This window comes from Myotis lucifugus, unplaced genomic scaffold, assembly GCF_000147115.1.
Source record: "Myotis lucifugus unplaced genomic scaffold, Myoluc2.0 scaffold_68, whole genome shotgun sequence".
NCBI classification, from domain to species: Eukaryota; Metazoa; Chordata; class Mammalia; order Chiroptera; family Vespertilionidae; genus Myotis; species Myotis lucifugus.
The window spans coordinates 5,159,446-5,174,451 of NW_005871116.1; the positions used below are offsets into that span (position 1 = coordinate 5,159,446).

The 15,006-nt window shown below is 41.5% G+C and overlaps 1 protein-coding gene across 1 annotated transcript in view; it reads right to left on the reverse strand.

The window, feature by feature from the left end:
• Positions 1–856: 856 nt before the first annotated feature.
• OXCT1 (3-oxoacid CoA-transferase 1) overlaps positions 857–15,006 on the reverse strand; it is a 115,348-nt gene continuing 101,198 nt past the window's right edge. Inside the window, 3 exon segments of the mRNA XM_006110040.3 lie at positions 857–925; positions 8,105–8,206; positions 13,527–13,607. Coding sequence (XP_006110102.1) covers positions 884–925; positions 8,105–8,206; positions 13,527–13,607 — 225 coding nt within the window. The 3' untranslated portion in view covers positions 857–883.

Here is a 15,006-nt window from a genome sequence, read left to right on the forward strand (position 1 = left end):
GATTCATGATAAATTATCCCACAGCCCTTCTTGGCTGAAGAGCAGGTATTGTTCAAGTTGCCCACTGGTCCTCAATAACATAGAGAAAAACTCTTAAGGACCGTCTGGATACATACGAATACTGCACTGCTTCACAATGAGGAAACTGACTAGATGAGTGAGGCACTGGCAAAGCACAGATGGTTGGTTGGTTGGTTGGTTGGTTGGTCAAGGCAACTTAGGCAGGATGGCAGCACCAACAGGCCCTGCACCGAGTCTCCCTCCTGCACAGTTACTCCTCCCACACAGACATGGCCCTGCCTCCCTTCTTAGGCATCTATTTAGTTACAGAAAGCGTGGGAGGAAGAGAGGTGCTCTAGGAAAACGAGATGGGATCACACAATCGGAGGCTCCCCCGAAAAAAGTCAGAGGATGCTGAAGGAAAATCAATTGTTAAGACAGCATTCCTCCCAATCAAAATTCACTTACATGTTCTCTTCAGGACCCAGTACAATGCTGCCTTGGTTACCCTGGGGGAGGGGTCACTTTCCTCCCTCGCTCTTTTTCTTCACAATTTCTTTAGGAGGGAGAGTACATCAATGAAACTCTTCCTACAGCCCCATCTTGTGTACGTACCACAGAAGATGGAGAAAAATTCAATGCGAGCACCAATTGTAAAGACATCCTTCTAAGCACTTATAAAACAAATACTATAATCATATATGTATTTTTTCTCTTTGTTCATCAAAATGTCATAGCACGCTTGAGAACAGGCTGTATAAAGCATAAAATGCTAGAAAAACCTAGTCAAAAGCTGCTTGTTCAGTATACAGTTATGATTACTGAAACTCTACGTGGTTAAAATGAAAAACACACAGCCTGTGATAAATGTTTATTCCACGTTTCAAATTGTGATCTGCTGCATTGGCATGAGTTTTGGTGAAACCTGGTAAAAGAAAGAGAGAGAAAAATAACCAAATTATGAAAAACCTCACAGTATACACAGCTTTCCTTTCAGTTTCCAAACGTGAAGGATATCAACACTGAACATCGCCTCTCCAGGAACAGCACCTGGAATTTCCTCATTTTTCCACCCTGAGCCGAGACAGAGAACTCCTTTTCTGCTCCCATGTTGTGTATAGTGGTTCTTAACGTTCTTCCACAATAGCTCCTAAATTAAGGACTATTAAGATCAAAACAAGGGGATGGAGGAGGAGAAGAGGGAGACAAATAAAGGGTCCAGATAACCAAGCTCTGTACTGAATGAATCACTGAGCTCTAAGCTTACTGTCTCTGAGACCTCACTCAAAACTGACATTCAGGCACACGTCTCAAAATCCTCAGAACAGGTCCAGTCAATCCACAGGTTTGTTCAGAGATACTTAATGTAGTCTTTGATTAACTGGATACACGCAGGGTTGGGGCAAAAGTAGGCTTACAGTCATTCATATGGAAAATACTACAATTAATAAATAATAATGTAAGAATAAACTGTGTTTTGTGTACTCACAACTGTAAATCCACTTTGGCCCCACCTTGTATTAATGAAGAGATGTACAGTCAATGAAAAAGTTTTATCAGAATGTTCATAATCAGAATGGAAATGACATAAAAGCAGTAAAAAGATTCCAAGTTATTACAAAAAAAGAGGTAATAGCATTAAAAATATCAAATGTTGACTGTATTTATGTTCGACGTACGGAACAGCAAATGCATTCCTAGGAGTCTTGAAGCAGAGAAACATACGCACAGGTCTACATTTAATGATGGAAGAAGAAACCTCAGTGTCTGTGGTCTGGCTTCATTTTCACAGATCTTTCAAGAAGCAATGCCAGGTACAGATTTCTTCATTCAATCTGGCAAATACCCACCAAGTCCTAGTAAACAACAGTCCTCATGGAATGCACAGTAGAAAATATTAAAATTTAGGTGATTTTTTTGAGCCCTCGCCTCACTAGTGTGGACCTTGAGAAAGAAGATGCCTCCTAAGAAGGGTTCCTGTTGGCTAACTGGGCTCAAAGAAAACAAAAAACAAAAAACCAGAGCCTAGCAGCCATTTCTACACAGGGGACTAGCACACAAACTGCACTTTAGAGAGAAACCCGCACGAAACTGCCCACCTCTGCACTGAATTGTCTGCCCGCACAGTGCTTCTGCCATCTGAGCCAGCTCTTGTGAAGAAAGGAGTTCATGAACTCCCATTGTTTTTTTATTCAAGAAAAAACGACCTTAAATATAATAATATTTTTTTAAAATATACTTTTATTGATTTCAGAGAGGACGGGAGAAGGGAGAGAGATAGAAATATCAATGATGCGAGGGAATCATTGATCGGCTGCCTCCTGCACGCGGGCCCCCGCTGGGGATCGAGCCCACAACCTGGGCATGTGCCCTTGACTGAAACTGAACCTGGGACCCTTCAGTCCACAGGCCAATGCTCTATCCACTGAGCAAAACCAGCTAGGGTTTAAATATAATAATATTACATGCAATAAACATTAATATTTCAAGAAAAAAAAGGATTTTAAATATAAAAATATCAAAATGGTACTAACATACTATGATATCACAAAAGTTGTAAAAAATATTAAAAATCTGCAAATAACAGGATTACTTCTATTATATTCTAAAATATTTTTCCACCCTCTGGCTCTATTTTTGTTCATCAGTTTATGTTGTTCATTACATTCCAAAAATGAGTGAGATCATGTGATATTTTTCTTTCTCTGACTGGCTTATTTCACTTAGCATGATGCTCTCCAGGTCCATCCATGTTGTTGCAAATGGTAAGAGTTCCTTCCTTTTTACAGCAGCGTAGTATTCCATTGTGTAGATGTACCACACTTTTCTAATCCACTCATCTGCTGATGGGCACTTAGGCTGTTTCCAAATCTTAGCTATTGTAAATTGTGCTGCTATGAACATGGGGGTGCATATATCCTTTCTGATTGGTGTTTCTGATTTCTTGGGATATATTCCTAGAAGTGGGGTTACTGGGTCAAATGGGAGTTCCATTTTTAATTTTTTGAGGAAACTCCATACTATTTTCCACAGTTGTTGCACCAGTCTGCATTCCTACCAGCAGTGCAAGAGGGTTCCTTTTTCTCCACATCCTCTCCAGCACTTGTAGTTTGTTGATTTGTTGATGATAGCCATTCTGACAGGTGTGAGATGGCACCTCATTGTCGTTTTGATTTGCATCTCTTGGATGCTTAGTGACTTTGAGCATGTTTTCATATGTCTCTTGGCCTTCTTTATGTCCTCTTTCAAAGACTCCTATTTTAACCAACAGGACTGAGGCTTTCCCCATCCAATCAGAGCTGCACAGCTCTGACCAACCAGAGTGGCTCTATTCTGACCAATCAGGACAGTGCCTTTTGGACCAATAAAACTGCAAGGATTTTGAGTCCTCAATTGCATGAGGATAGCTCCATTCTGGCTCTGGGAGTGCATTTTTCCTTTCTTAAGGCTGTGTATCCCTAGCTGAGCTGAAACACGAAAGATGTTTCAGTAGAACAGAGTAGAACAGACCAGTGCTGGCCAGAGCAGACTAGCACAGAATGGAGCAGACCAAAGAACAGCAGAGCAGCACAGCACAAAGCAGACCATAAAGGAGTAGAGCCAGGCTGTCTAGCTGGAGAGGGGCCTGGCCCCAGGGCCACCTGGCTTTAGGGCTGCCTCAGGCCCTGCTGTTTCACAATTGAGCTATTTTGCACTGAATAAAGTTTCCTTCTTCACAGCACTCCAAATTAGGGATTCCTGCTGGCCTTGAATTGGGGCCAAGGAAAGCATTTTGCCTTCCAGAATAAATAGTTAATATTTTTCTTAAATTTAGGAATGAAGAAATGAAGGAATGAGTGAGTGGACTAGGTAAGCTTCAAAGAACTGGAAGAAAGGTTTCTAACAGAGGTTAGGTCAGTATTAAAAATAGAAGTAGACAATTATTTGGACTTGATGAGGTTAAATATTTTTAGTTCATTTATACATTATTTCTGTATTAGCGTGTCACAATGCCAAGAGTTAATATCCCTTTTCTATTTTTCTACTAAAAGAATGACACGGCCAGAATAAAAAGGATCAGTGTGCCTTGGTATAGGGAGCTTAGAATAAAGGAGAGCTCATTCAGACTTGCCAGTTCTAAGAACAGATGTATAATAATAGACAAAATAGGAGACATCTAACAAGTAGACACAAGTCACAGCTCATATTTGCACAGAACTTCAACTCTCCAGAAAAGAATAAAAGACATAGGACTCTGAGTATTTAGAAAGTGTCTCTCACAAACAATCCTTTAAAACAACAACAAAGCATCTGAGGAAATAATTTAATGAAATAAAAATTTTGCCTTTTTTGAAAGAGAGTCTTTATAGAATTTCCTCTAAAAGCACACAACGCCTTAATTTCTTAAACATCTCATCCTTTTTCTTGTCATGTTGGCCCTATTTTGAGCTCTTAATTTCATTTATATGCTCAATGTGGAAAATGACTTTTATCAGAAGATGAAGCTCTATACACACTGACGTAGCCTCTGTGGTGTGTTCTTTTTTTTTTTTTAATGAAAACATCTACTAAACAACCATTTTTTATTCTGTTCTCTCACAGTCTCATCAACATTGGAAGCCCATGCAAGCTGAAGCAGATTGTCCTGCCACGGTGATCTATGGGCTAAGCATAAGACTACATGATTTTAGTGCAGAAGATAAGCCAATGATTTGTCTTCCCAGTCCACTGAAATCCCAAGAGCATACTGTTTAATGCTGGTATAATGCCAGTTCATAATAGACATTAAGAGCATAAATTTATTCAACAGGGCAAAGAATGTCTACAGCTGGCCTCTTTCAGATCCCACTGCAAACATATAAATAAGTAGTATCCTCATGTAATGTTATGCCACGGGTGGTTTCGGTGTATTTCTGCCCAGAGAATAAAACCAAGACCCTTGGCAGTCGGAACTGTGCCAATTTGTTCTGTCTCATTCACATGTCATGGCCTTCTGCAGGGACCATGTACTGCTTTGCTCTCGGCCACGTGGAAAGCAGCTCAGACGTAAAGGCTCGCCTCTGAGAAGAAAGCCTATGGTTTTCCAAGGCTGCCTGTAACTGGGAGCTGACATCTCCCCCACCTCTAGAGTTCCTTTCTGAAAAGCCTGTTGTGGCCCGGAAGGTATGGCTCAGTGGTTGAGCATCGACCTAAGAACCAGGAGATCACAGTTCCATTCTGGTCAGGGCACATGCCCAGGTTTCGGGCTCTATCCCCAGTGTGGGACAGGCAGGAGGCAGTCGATCCATGATTCATTGATGTTTCCATCTCTCTCCCACTCCCTCTCCCTCTCCCTTCCTTTCTGAAATCAATAATATATATAAAATGCCTGTGTGACTGTCCACCTCAGCCACACCCTCCATCCCAGCCTTTATCATAACAGTGGCCTTTTCACCTCTCCCTGCCCGGCTCCTTTCTCTCTCTCTCAATAGATTCAGAGCTCAATCCCCAAGAAACACAGAGGGAAGTCCCTTTCTTTATAACAACTGCATTTTGAAGGAGAGGGATCATATGGAACAAGGTCTCTGTCCATTATAAATTGGCTTCTCTTGCTGTGAACCACTCTTGACCAGAATTATTTTGGAGTGTGATGGAAGTTCCAGAAATAGAGCCAATTATTTGCATTTCTATGACAAACTTTCCACAGCCTCCTTTAGAGTTCCAGACATATATGACCCTTAAGAAGCTTTCCTACAACTGAAAAGCAAATTCCTCCTTTCAGCTGACAATATCATGAATATAACTCATCATACATTTTTTTGGTCTTTAACAAATTTTTTATGAAAGCTGTTTCAAGTAACACAGATAGGATGCGATTTTCTTCCACAGTTTCTGTGCTGCTAACTGTACTGTGGTATACAGCAAAGCCTTAGTAATACTTTTTTTTAAATGGGCAAATATTTCATTATAATGATTATTTTTTAACACCCGGAAACTACAATTTTGTCATGTCCTGTTATCTGATGCTGTCATACACTATCTTTTTCTTTGAAATTCTCAGTATTTTCTCAATCAGCCTATAGCCACATTCTGTATATTTGGCCATTCACTTGCCCATATTCTTAGATATAAGGGACATTTTAGCAACACATCCTCATAATTACTTTGACCTTGGTTTTTACTTTTTTCCCTTTATTATGCAGCAACTTGGCTATTCTCTTCTAGAATATTCACTTTCAGTTATACAGTGAAGGCTGAGTGGGTTTTTTCTCAAGCAGAAACCTTGATTAACATGCATAGTCCCGTGTGGACCAAAATGCTACCTATACCATCATAATCACATGGATAGCTTGCGAATTATAACACAGAATTATCAAATAAAGTAATACTATGCTCAGAGTCCTTTTATTATTAAAAGTAACCAGCTACTGAGCAAAAGGTTTTATTAATCAGAGCGTTTCGGTCCCTAGACAAACAATCCACTACATGTGATTTCATCTGCCAGGGTCTAAAGCCATGCCATTGACCATCAGATCCTTAAAAGTTAGTTCTTTTGTCAGGGTGGTTCAGCTATGCTACACCTTTTCATTTTCAGGACAAAACTGACATACAAATTAACATTTCATCTCAACGGCCTAATTTGGAGGACACAAGATGACATGCCAATGTCAAAAGAAAAGGAGGGGTGATACTGTAATAAAAGAGGAACCCCTGATACATTTTTCCATGTATAAGGACATGGAAACTGGCACTTAAAAAAAACAACAACAACAGTAAAAATCCATCTTTTTCATTCCTGATTTATGAACAGGACTTAAAAATAGGCTCTTCCAATGAGGCTCTTTCCTTGTATACTCTCTTTGGCAGCAGAGAACTGAACACTGTATGGATCTCAAATATGCTACCTACTGAACAGGGGCTGACTCATCCACACAGTGGGAAAAAATGAAGAAAAGTTCATTAAGTAAGAATGGTTTGCTTTTATCACTAGATTAAGGTATTCTAAATAGTTAAAGTATAGGCAAATCCCATTTTTACCCCCTGAGGTTATTGAAAAGGTAATTAAACATGTGCCTTTTGTGTAAGGCATTGCTGGCAGACTTCTTTTCTCCCAAGAGAAATTTGGAAAAGGTTAATAGACAAAGACCTTCATACAGTAGCAGAAGCAGGTAAATGTGGATAATTAACTATGCAGCAAAATTGCTTTTATGGAAATCAGTTATGCATGGATAGGTACCGGCCAGGCATGTAGCACCCAAGGAAGAAATGTATGAGCTCTCTGCAGGACTTATGAAATATGTTTTGTTAAACTACTTTCTCCAGGATCTGTAGCTGTGACGTTTCCCCTCATTATAAATATATTTCATTTTAACTAGTAGAGCTGTTCTTAAAAAGGTATGTAAGCAGCAAATTCGTTTCCTTCATTTTCTTCAGAGCCATCCATCCCCTCAACTCCCATTAGGTAGGTGATTGATAAATAAGCACTTATACTAAAGGGCAATTATTTATATTGCAGTATTATTCTCTTTGTTTCAAAAAGGGATTTGGAGATTTCTTAAATGGATACTCCCTGAAGAACTTATCTACTTTGTAGGTCAGAATTTTATGTACTAAACTTGTCTTCAGATGTAGGATCTGCCTATTTTGTGACTATAATCTGGCAGCGTCAGAAGCCCAACATTCTAATAACTTCAACAGATGGAATAATCAGGCATAGAAACTACTCAAAGAGAAATTCATAAGCCACAGATGGGCTTAAAAATAAGGAAGTACCAATTCTCTGTGTGCAGCTCACATTTTTCAGTCAATCAAGTTCAGCTACGGCTGATGTGTAACCCAAGAAGGGAGAATTGCAGGGGACTTTACAGAGAGTAGCTTAGAGTTCAAGCTCGCTAGACCTTCTGTTTCCAGCAGCTCCGGGTGATCCTTCCCCTTCCTACTCCAGACTGCAAACTCTGGCAGATGAGTCACAGCCTATTCCTGCTCCAACCTGCTCTCATCTGGAGGCCCCCTCCCCTCCACTCCTGTTCTCTGCAAAGGTCAACTCCAAAAATGATCACAAATGAATGGTTCATGTCCTGTAAACACCCATTCATCAAGCTGGTGACATGGGGTAAGTGGCTGGATGGTTCACAGAAACACTTACTGCGAAGTCACACCCGGTGCTCTTTTTGATGTCGTCCACTGTCAGGCCTTCCCAGAGTTCAATCAGAGTCAGCCCCTTCTTGCTGTCCACGTCAAACACAGCCTGTTGGGGCCAAGAACATGACAATGACGATGGCTATTACAGTGATTATTTTATAGCACAAAACAGAAACAAGCTCTCAAGTTCTTAAAGGAGAGACAAGACCCAGGACAAAGATTCTGAAAATCAGCCATGAAAAAATGTCAAACGAATTCTTACATCTTGGGGAGAATAAATGCCAGCTCCCTAATTGGCAATTAGCTGTGGAGCACCATTGATGCCAGGAGCCAAAGGAGTGTTGACTATTGATGCCATTTGCTACTATTATAACCAGTTTTTTGTTTGGTTTGGTTTGGTTTTAAATATATTTTATTGATCAAAGAGGAAGGGAGAGGGAAAGAGAGATAGAAACATCAATAATGAGAGATAATTATTATCGGCTGCCTCCTGCATACCCCCCACTGGGGATTGAGCCTGCAACCTGGGCACATGCCCTGACCTGGAATTGAACCATGACCTCCTGGCTCATTGATAAATGCTCAACCACTGAACCACGCCAGGCAGGCATAACCCGTTTTGTTGTTGTTGTTGTTTTATGTGTGTGTGTTTTTTATAATTACTTTACTTTGGTTAGGTCTAACAGTTCTGGTCAAATTTTCAATTAAATGATTAATAATGATTTGAAGGAAGAGAGGAATGGGGCAAAGTAAGGAGGGAGGAGATATTTGGAAGGTGAAAGCATAGGAATGAGAGGGAAAAACTGATGGATGCTCCCGGGTAAAGAGTTACAGGAAACAAAAGAAGGTGCTTGGAAATGGCTCAGAGTAATCAAAGCAAGAACTGTCCTGGCCCTGAAAGACCTCCACCCCCAGGTAAATACTAAACCTTTCCCTGTAAGTCCTAGTAAAAGCACACAGGTCCAAGAGGATAGACAGCATAGCGTGGGAATCTCCATCTAGAATGCAAATCACATGAAGATGCTTATGTTCAGAACAAGAGAAGGCCAAGCTCACTCTAAACATTCCATTACAACACTCTGGTTGGTAACACAAGGTGAGGGTAGTGCCCAATGGTAAAGCTTGACCTCTGCAGGTAGGCTCAACCTGTTGTATCTGATTTCAAACACATGCTGTCACACTCAGTTCTATGACAACTGGAGTGGAAGAGGCCCACAAAGTCACTTACTATAACTTCCCACCCAAGAATTCTTCAAAATGTTCTTCTGAAATGGGTGCCAGGGATCTGCTTAGGAACTTCCAGTGGCACCTGCTCAAGGCAGTAGATGTCTATGGATGGGAAGCTCTGAGTAGAAGTTACCTGCTCAAGGCAGCAGATGTCTATGGATGGGAAGCTCTGAGTAGAAGTTACCTGCTCAAGGCAGCAGATGTCTATGGATGGGAAGCTCTGAGTAGAAGTCACCTGCTCAAGGCAGTAGATGTCTATGGATGGGAAGCTCTGAGTAGAAGTCACCTGCTCAGGCAGATAGATGTCTATGGATGGGAAGCTCTGAGTGGGAGAGCCAAGCTGCTTCCCTGCGACTCCAGCGTGCTGAGTCTCCAAGCTGGCCTCCCTCCAGCAGGCATTTCCTCTTGCGGTTTTCATGGTCAGCTTCCTCTTCCTCAGACTTATGCATTAGGCTGCGCAGATCATTCCTCTTCTGTAAACTGACCTTAAGTTCAACTATTATTTGAGGGTTCGGATCTTTCCTTTCAGCTGGCTTGGAAGTAAACTCTACGCTGTCGCTTTGAAACATGCTCCTGGTTAGGAGGCTAATCTGAACACACAGGGTGTAGCAGGAAGAACCTTGGCTTAGAACTTTGCAATCTTTGGTGATGCTACCTTCACAACTGACGATGGATATTAAAAAACCCTGCTTCCCAGGGTTAGTCATACAGGTCAAAGATACTAACAAATCACACCCTGCACACCGGGCATCCTGCCTGGACACAGCAGGACATCACAGGGGCTGCTACAGGAATGGCCTTTCTCCTTAACAGCTCACCTTATTGTCACCTGTGTGTGAACCCAAATCAAAACCCCCAAACACTTATTTGTCTCCAGTTAATTGACATTTCTCCCCAGGAGCACAACATCCAGGCAACCAGTGATACAGTCTCTATTTGTGTGATGAATTCACAGATAACCTAGTTGATTTTACTGGAAAAGATAGTTTAAATTAAGAGGAAATATTTCAGCAGACTTGTTCTTTGTTTACTCATTTTTATGTTTCTAAAAAAAAATATTCGTTTTGAGAAGGGGAAAATGCTCATTTAGGAATGTCTGCATGCTGCAATAGTTTATTTAACTCCAAATTGAGAATTAAAAAATTGTAATGGATTTTTCCTTTGCAGAAACCGAGTCTGGAGAGCTGTTCGCACGGATTTCCTTTTACCTGTATTACGAACAACTGTCCATTTATCCACATGGAAGAAATCGGAGAAACAAAGCCTCTGGATGGCGTTGTTATTGAGAACAGGCAGGGAAGAGATGGAAGAGAAGATAACTGTGGCGTCGTGACCAGGCAGATAAACATTATGGTAAAGTGAGTTATTGCTTTTAAAAAACTTTTATTAAAACTTTCATCAAACCCCAATTAGCTCTTGGGTTCATATATTGAAAAACCAAGTATCTGTTATTAAAAAGAAGAAAATTTACTTTGGAAAGATTTAGGAAGATTCCCATCTAGTGGTATAAAGTGCAAACAAAACAATATATTTGATTAAAATAAGAGGCTAAAACCCAAGAGCTATACAATAAATTGTTCAAGTGCCAAGGATGATACTGCAATTGCTTTATTCACGTGGCATATGAACAAATTAATTATTTTATCACCAGCATAAAAGGCTCCATATGGATAAAGCAGTTAATCACAGTCTGGGTGCTGGGAGAAAGGCACCTTTCATAATCTCCTTCTAGAAACAGGAAACTTGGAAATCAGGGTCACAACATCGCCATGGCTTCTTTCAAATGGCAAATGAATGGAATTTTCCACAAGAGCTGAAAACGGAATTCTAGTCCCAAGTCTGCTCCGCAGGGCTGTACACATTTATTGTCCTCAATGGCATTGCATTCTCATACTTACTCATTCAACGGACATTTACTGGGTGACTACTGTATAGAGCACAGGGGTAAACATGTACCACTCTTCCTTGAGGTACCAAACATTCCATACATGGCTGCCTGTCACTCAACTCATTTCTGCTACACACTGTCACCTACAGTTAAGGCTCCAATGATCCCCGCATGCTAATGACTTCCACAAATCTGTTCAGATAGTGATTTCTCTTCTGCGCTCTAGAACCACATCTACAATCGTTTGTCAGAAATACCTGACTGGATGCTAATTATTCAAGAATATTGACTTGAGAATGTCCAACCTGAGCCTCTTCTTTTCCTGCCTCCCATCATTCTGCCCCTTCTCCTATAGTTCCAGATGTCAGTAAGTGTACAACAGGTCGACCACCCGCTCCAGCCAGAAAACGTAGAAATCTCCTCTGCTTTAGTGTCCATGTCCACATCATCGAGTTAGGCTGAGATCATCATAAATATCTCAGATCTGTTCCTGTCCTGTGGTTTAGGATCTTCATTTCTGGCCCAGAGCAGTGGAGGGGTCTTGTCACTGGCCTCTGTCTCATCTCTTCTCCGCTTACTCTACTCGAAAGCTACAGAGCTCTTTCTAAAATGCAAACCTGATCAACTGTGTCCCCAGCCACTAAAAATCGCCGGAAGGCTCCCAACTGCCTTCCAGATAAAACCCAAATTTCCTAGCAAGGCATTCACATTCTTTCATAATGTGGCCCTTCACTGTCTTTTCAACATTAGCCTTCAGAACCTGGCTGTTCCACGCTGTTCCACCTGCAGGTCCTCGCCTAGGCTGTGTTTTCTTAACACCTCCCAGGCTCTGCCTACTTTCTTCCCTTTGCCTAGAGGAGCTTCTTTGGTCTTATTCTCACTTATAAAACTCCTAGTTATCTTTCAAGACTCACCACTCAATCTATCAGTTTTCTTGGCAAGGAAAGTATAATACATTGAGGCAACAAGCATACACTGTGTCCGGCAAGCACCATACTAAGTGCTGAATAAACAGTGATGAGTGAGATAGCAGAGCTTCGAGGTCAGTGCTAAGTCAGAGTAAGTACTGGGATTCGGAGAAGCTCCTGGAAGACTTGGGGGGAGCGGGGGGCGCGGAGAAGACTTGCCAGAGAAAGAAAGAAATAGCTGAGACATAGAAATGAGCAGCAATGAGCCAGCGGGATGGGGTGGAGAGAGCATTCCAAGGACAGAGATAGGTGTGCAAAGTACCAGAAGAACACGGTGGGGGGATGTACACAGTTCAAAGCATTTAGTGTGGCTGAAGTGGGGACCATGTTAAGGCAGAAAGTGGGAAACTGAAACTGGAGGAGAAAAGGTACAAACTGTAAAATGCCTTGCAAAACACGTTAAAACTTATTTTTACCACCTAGAAGCTTTCGTTGACACCCTCCCTGGCTGTCGGGCAGCCTTCCTGGATGTTCCCTTCTCAGCATCTGGCACGCATCTCTCACGGTGTTCCAGGTTTATATTCTACCTGCTGCTACTGCAGAGGCCATGCTCTGCTTTCTGAGGCTAATGCTGGGGACAGTCTGGTTCAGAGAAGGTGGCTTCATCAAGACACGGAATTGAGAAGATGACACCCTCCTCGCTCACTTATGAGAATGATGTCTTTCCCACACCCTCAGTTCAACTCTGGGTCAGAAAGAGGAGGGCAGAAAACTGCCCAGGAGGCTGCCCTCTGATGGGAACAGCTTCTAGCGGCACCACCAGCCAATGCTCCATCTAAGAAGAAATCAATGTAGGAGGCACTGAAACTCGGACAGTCCACTCTGACAGGGGCTGGGACACGAGGGAACCACAGACGAGATTCCTGGGTATACGGTGGGGCCTGTACTGCGATGTGCATCCAAATGACTAAAACCTATTTTTTCCTGAGCTTCCTAGAATAAAACCCAACAATTTGTACATGTGGTTTGGGAAAGCATAGAGGAAAGGTAGAAAGGATAGTCTTAACTTTGTATATATCATCCATCTTAGCAGTCCAAGCATAATGAGCAATAAAACTTTTCTTGGACTACATCACAGTCAAAATTACAAAGGACAGCAGTTCAATTCTGTGTGCCTATGTCCATTTCCAGAGAGTTGCACATTAAGAATTCTACATTTTGAAACATTAACCTGATAAATTTCTCTATTTAGTCTACCCACGGACTATACTATTAAACTAATCCTATGACTACCAATGTAAAACACTTTCAGAGCGTAACAAAAGAACTCTAAAAATGCTTATTAAAAAAAAAAGGTGGAGGCAGACATTAGAGGGAATAAAAGGAGAAAGGAAGGCATTTACCTTTTCAGTGATGATGCGGTTGACACACTGCTTTCCAGTTAATGGCAATGTACATTTCTCCATGATTTTATGTGTATTTCCCTGTTTTCAAAAAGAAACATCAAAGAGAGAAGTTAAGGACTGATGTTTATCTAGAATTGACATAACTGCAGGACAAACAGAAACTGTCCCCTAAATGCAGGCTGATTCCACATCTCTGCACTCTCAGGCTTCCACTTTCTTTTCTGTCCCTAAAATAATTCAGGGACAACACCAAACGAACAGCCAAAGGCCTAATCATTTCCTTGGGAAACACCCTGCATGAACTTGACTTCTCACGCCCCAGTCCTTACATCGTGGAGCAATAAATTTCACTTCTCATATCCTGCTTCTTTTTCTCCTCCAGGGAATGGTCTCCTTGTAAACATGAGCTTTATTGACCAAGGGCAGGTAGGAAGCATACACGGAATTGCAAATGCATGCTATCCCCTTTAAACATTTTTATTCGTTAAAAAATTAATATATCAGCAGAAAACAGCAGTCCTTATCTTGTTCAGTTCTCTTAGATCTGTTCTCAATAGGAGTCAATTCCAATTATTTTTAGTATTGTCTTTTATACTTCTATACATTTTCTTCTTACCTCTGTATTTTAAAATATAATGTTGGCCATGAAATTTTTATGGATTAATCAATATTAGTTATTATCTACTAACTTCTTATTGGGGCATATGAAGACTTAACTCTCCACAAACCCCCAACATCCATCCTCTTCATTCAGTTCCTACATAGTTATCTCAACTCGTAGGTAACTTTATAGTCAGAATTTACATCACACCGATGAAACGGCCGAGTAAAACTGCCCATTGCTAGGCCAGGCAGTGTAGTAAACCATGATTAGATTCTCTTTCTTATACAACCATTTGCTTTTCCTGAGCCTCATTTTGTTCACTGGTAAAATGTGTGAACTGGCCAAATCCACATTCCCCCCCGAAATTTCCTTTAGCCACAGTACGCTTTCTTCAAACGTAAAATAAAAGAGGGATTCAGTGTGGAAAGCAGGTTTTTTCCCCACTAGCCTCCCTGCCCCCAATTCCCAACCTTCCTTTCCTCCCTAAAGTCCCCCCACCCACCCCCCGTGGCCCCTGAGGCACATCTGTGGGGCACAGTTGTAACAACAGCTTTGACAATGATCTGCTCTTCAGATCACTTCATTCTGATTATATCAGTTTCCTTTCTAAATAGCAAGCATCAGGAGCCCAGACTAATCTTTCCCTTGAGGCTGAAGGCTGACCTAGAACATCTATTAAAAATGGCTGTCAATTTCAGCGGGAAGGGGGGGGGGGGTTAGAGATCAACCAAAGGACTTGTATGCATGCATATGAGCATAACCAATGGACACAGACACTAGGGGGGTGAGGGTATGTGCTGAGGGGTGGGGGAGGCTGGGGGAGGTCAATGGAGGAAACTCCTTTTTGGAGGGTCTAAAAGCACCACACATGAT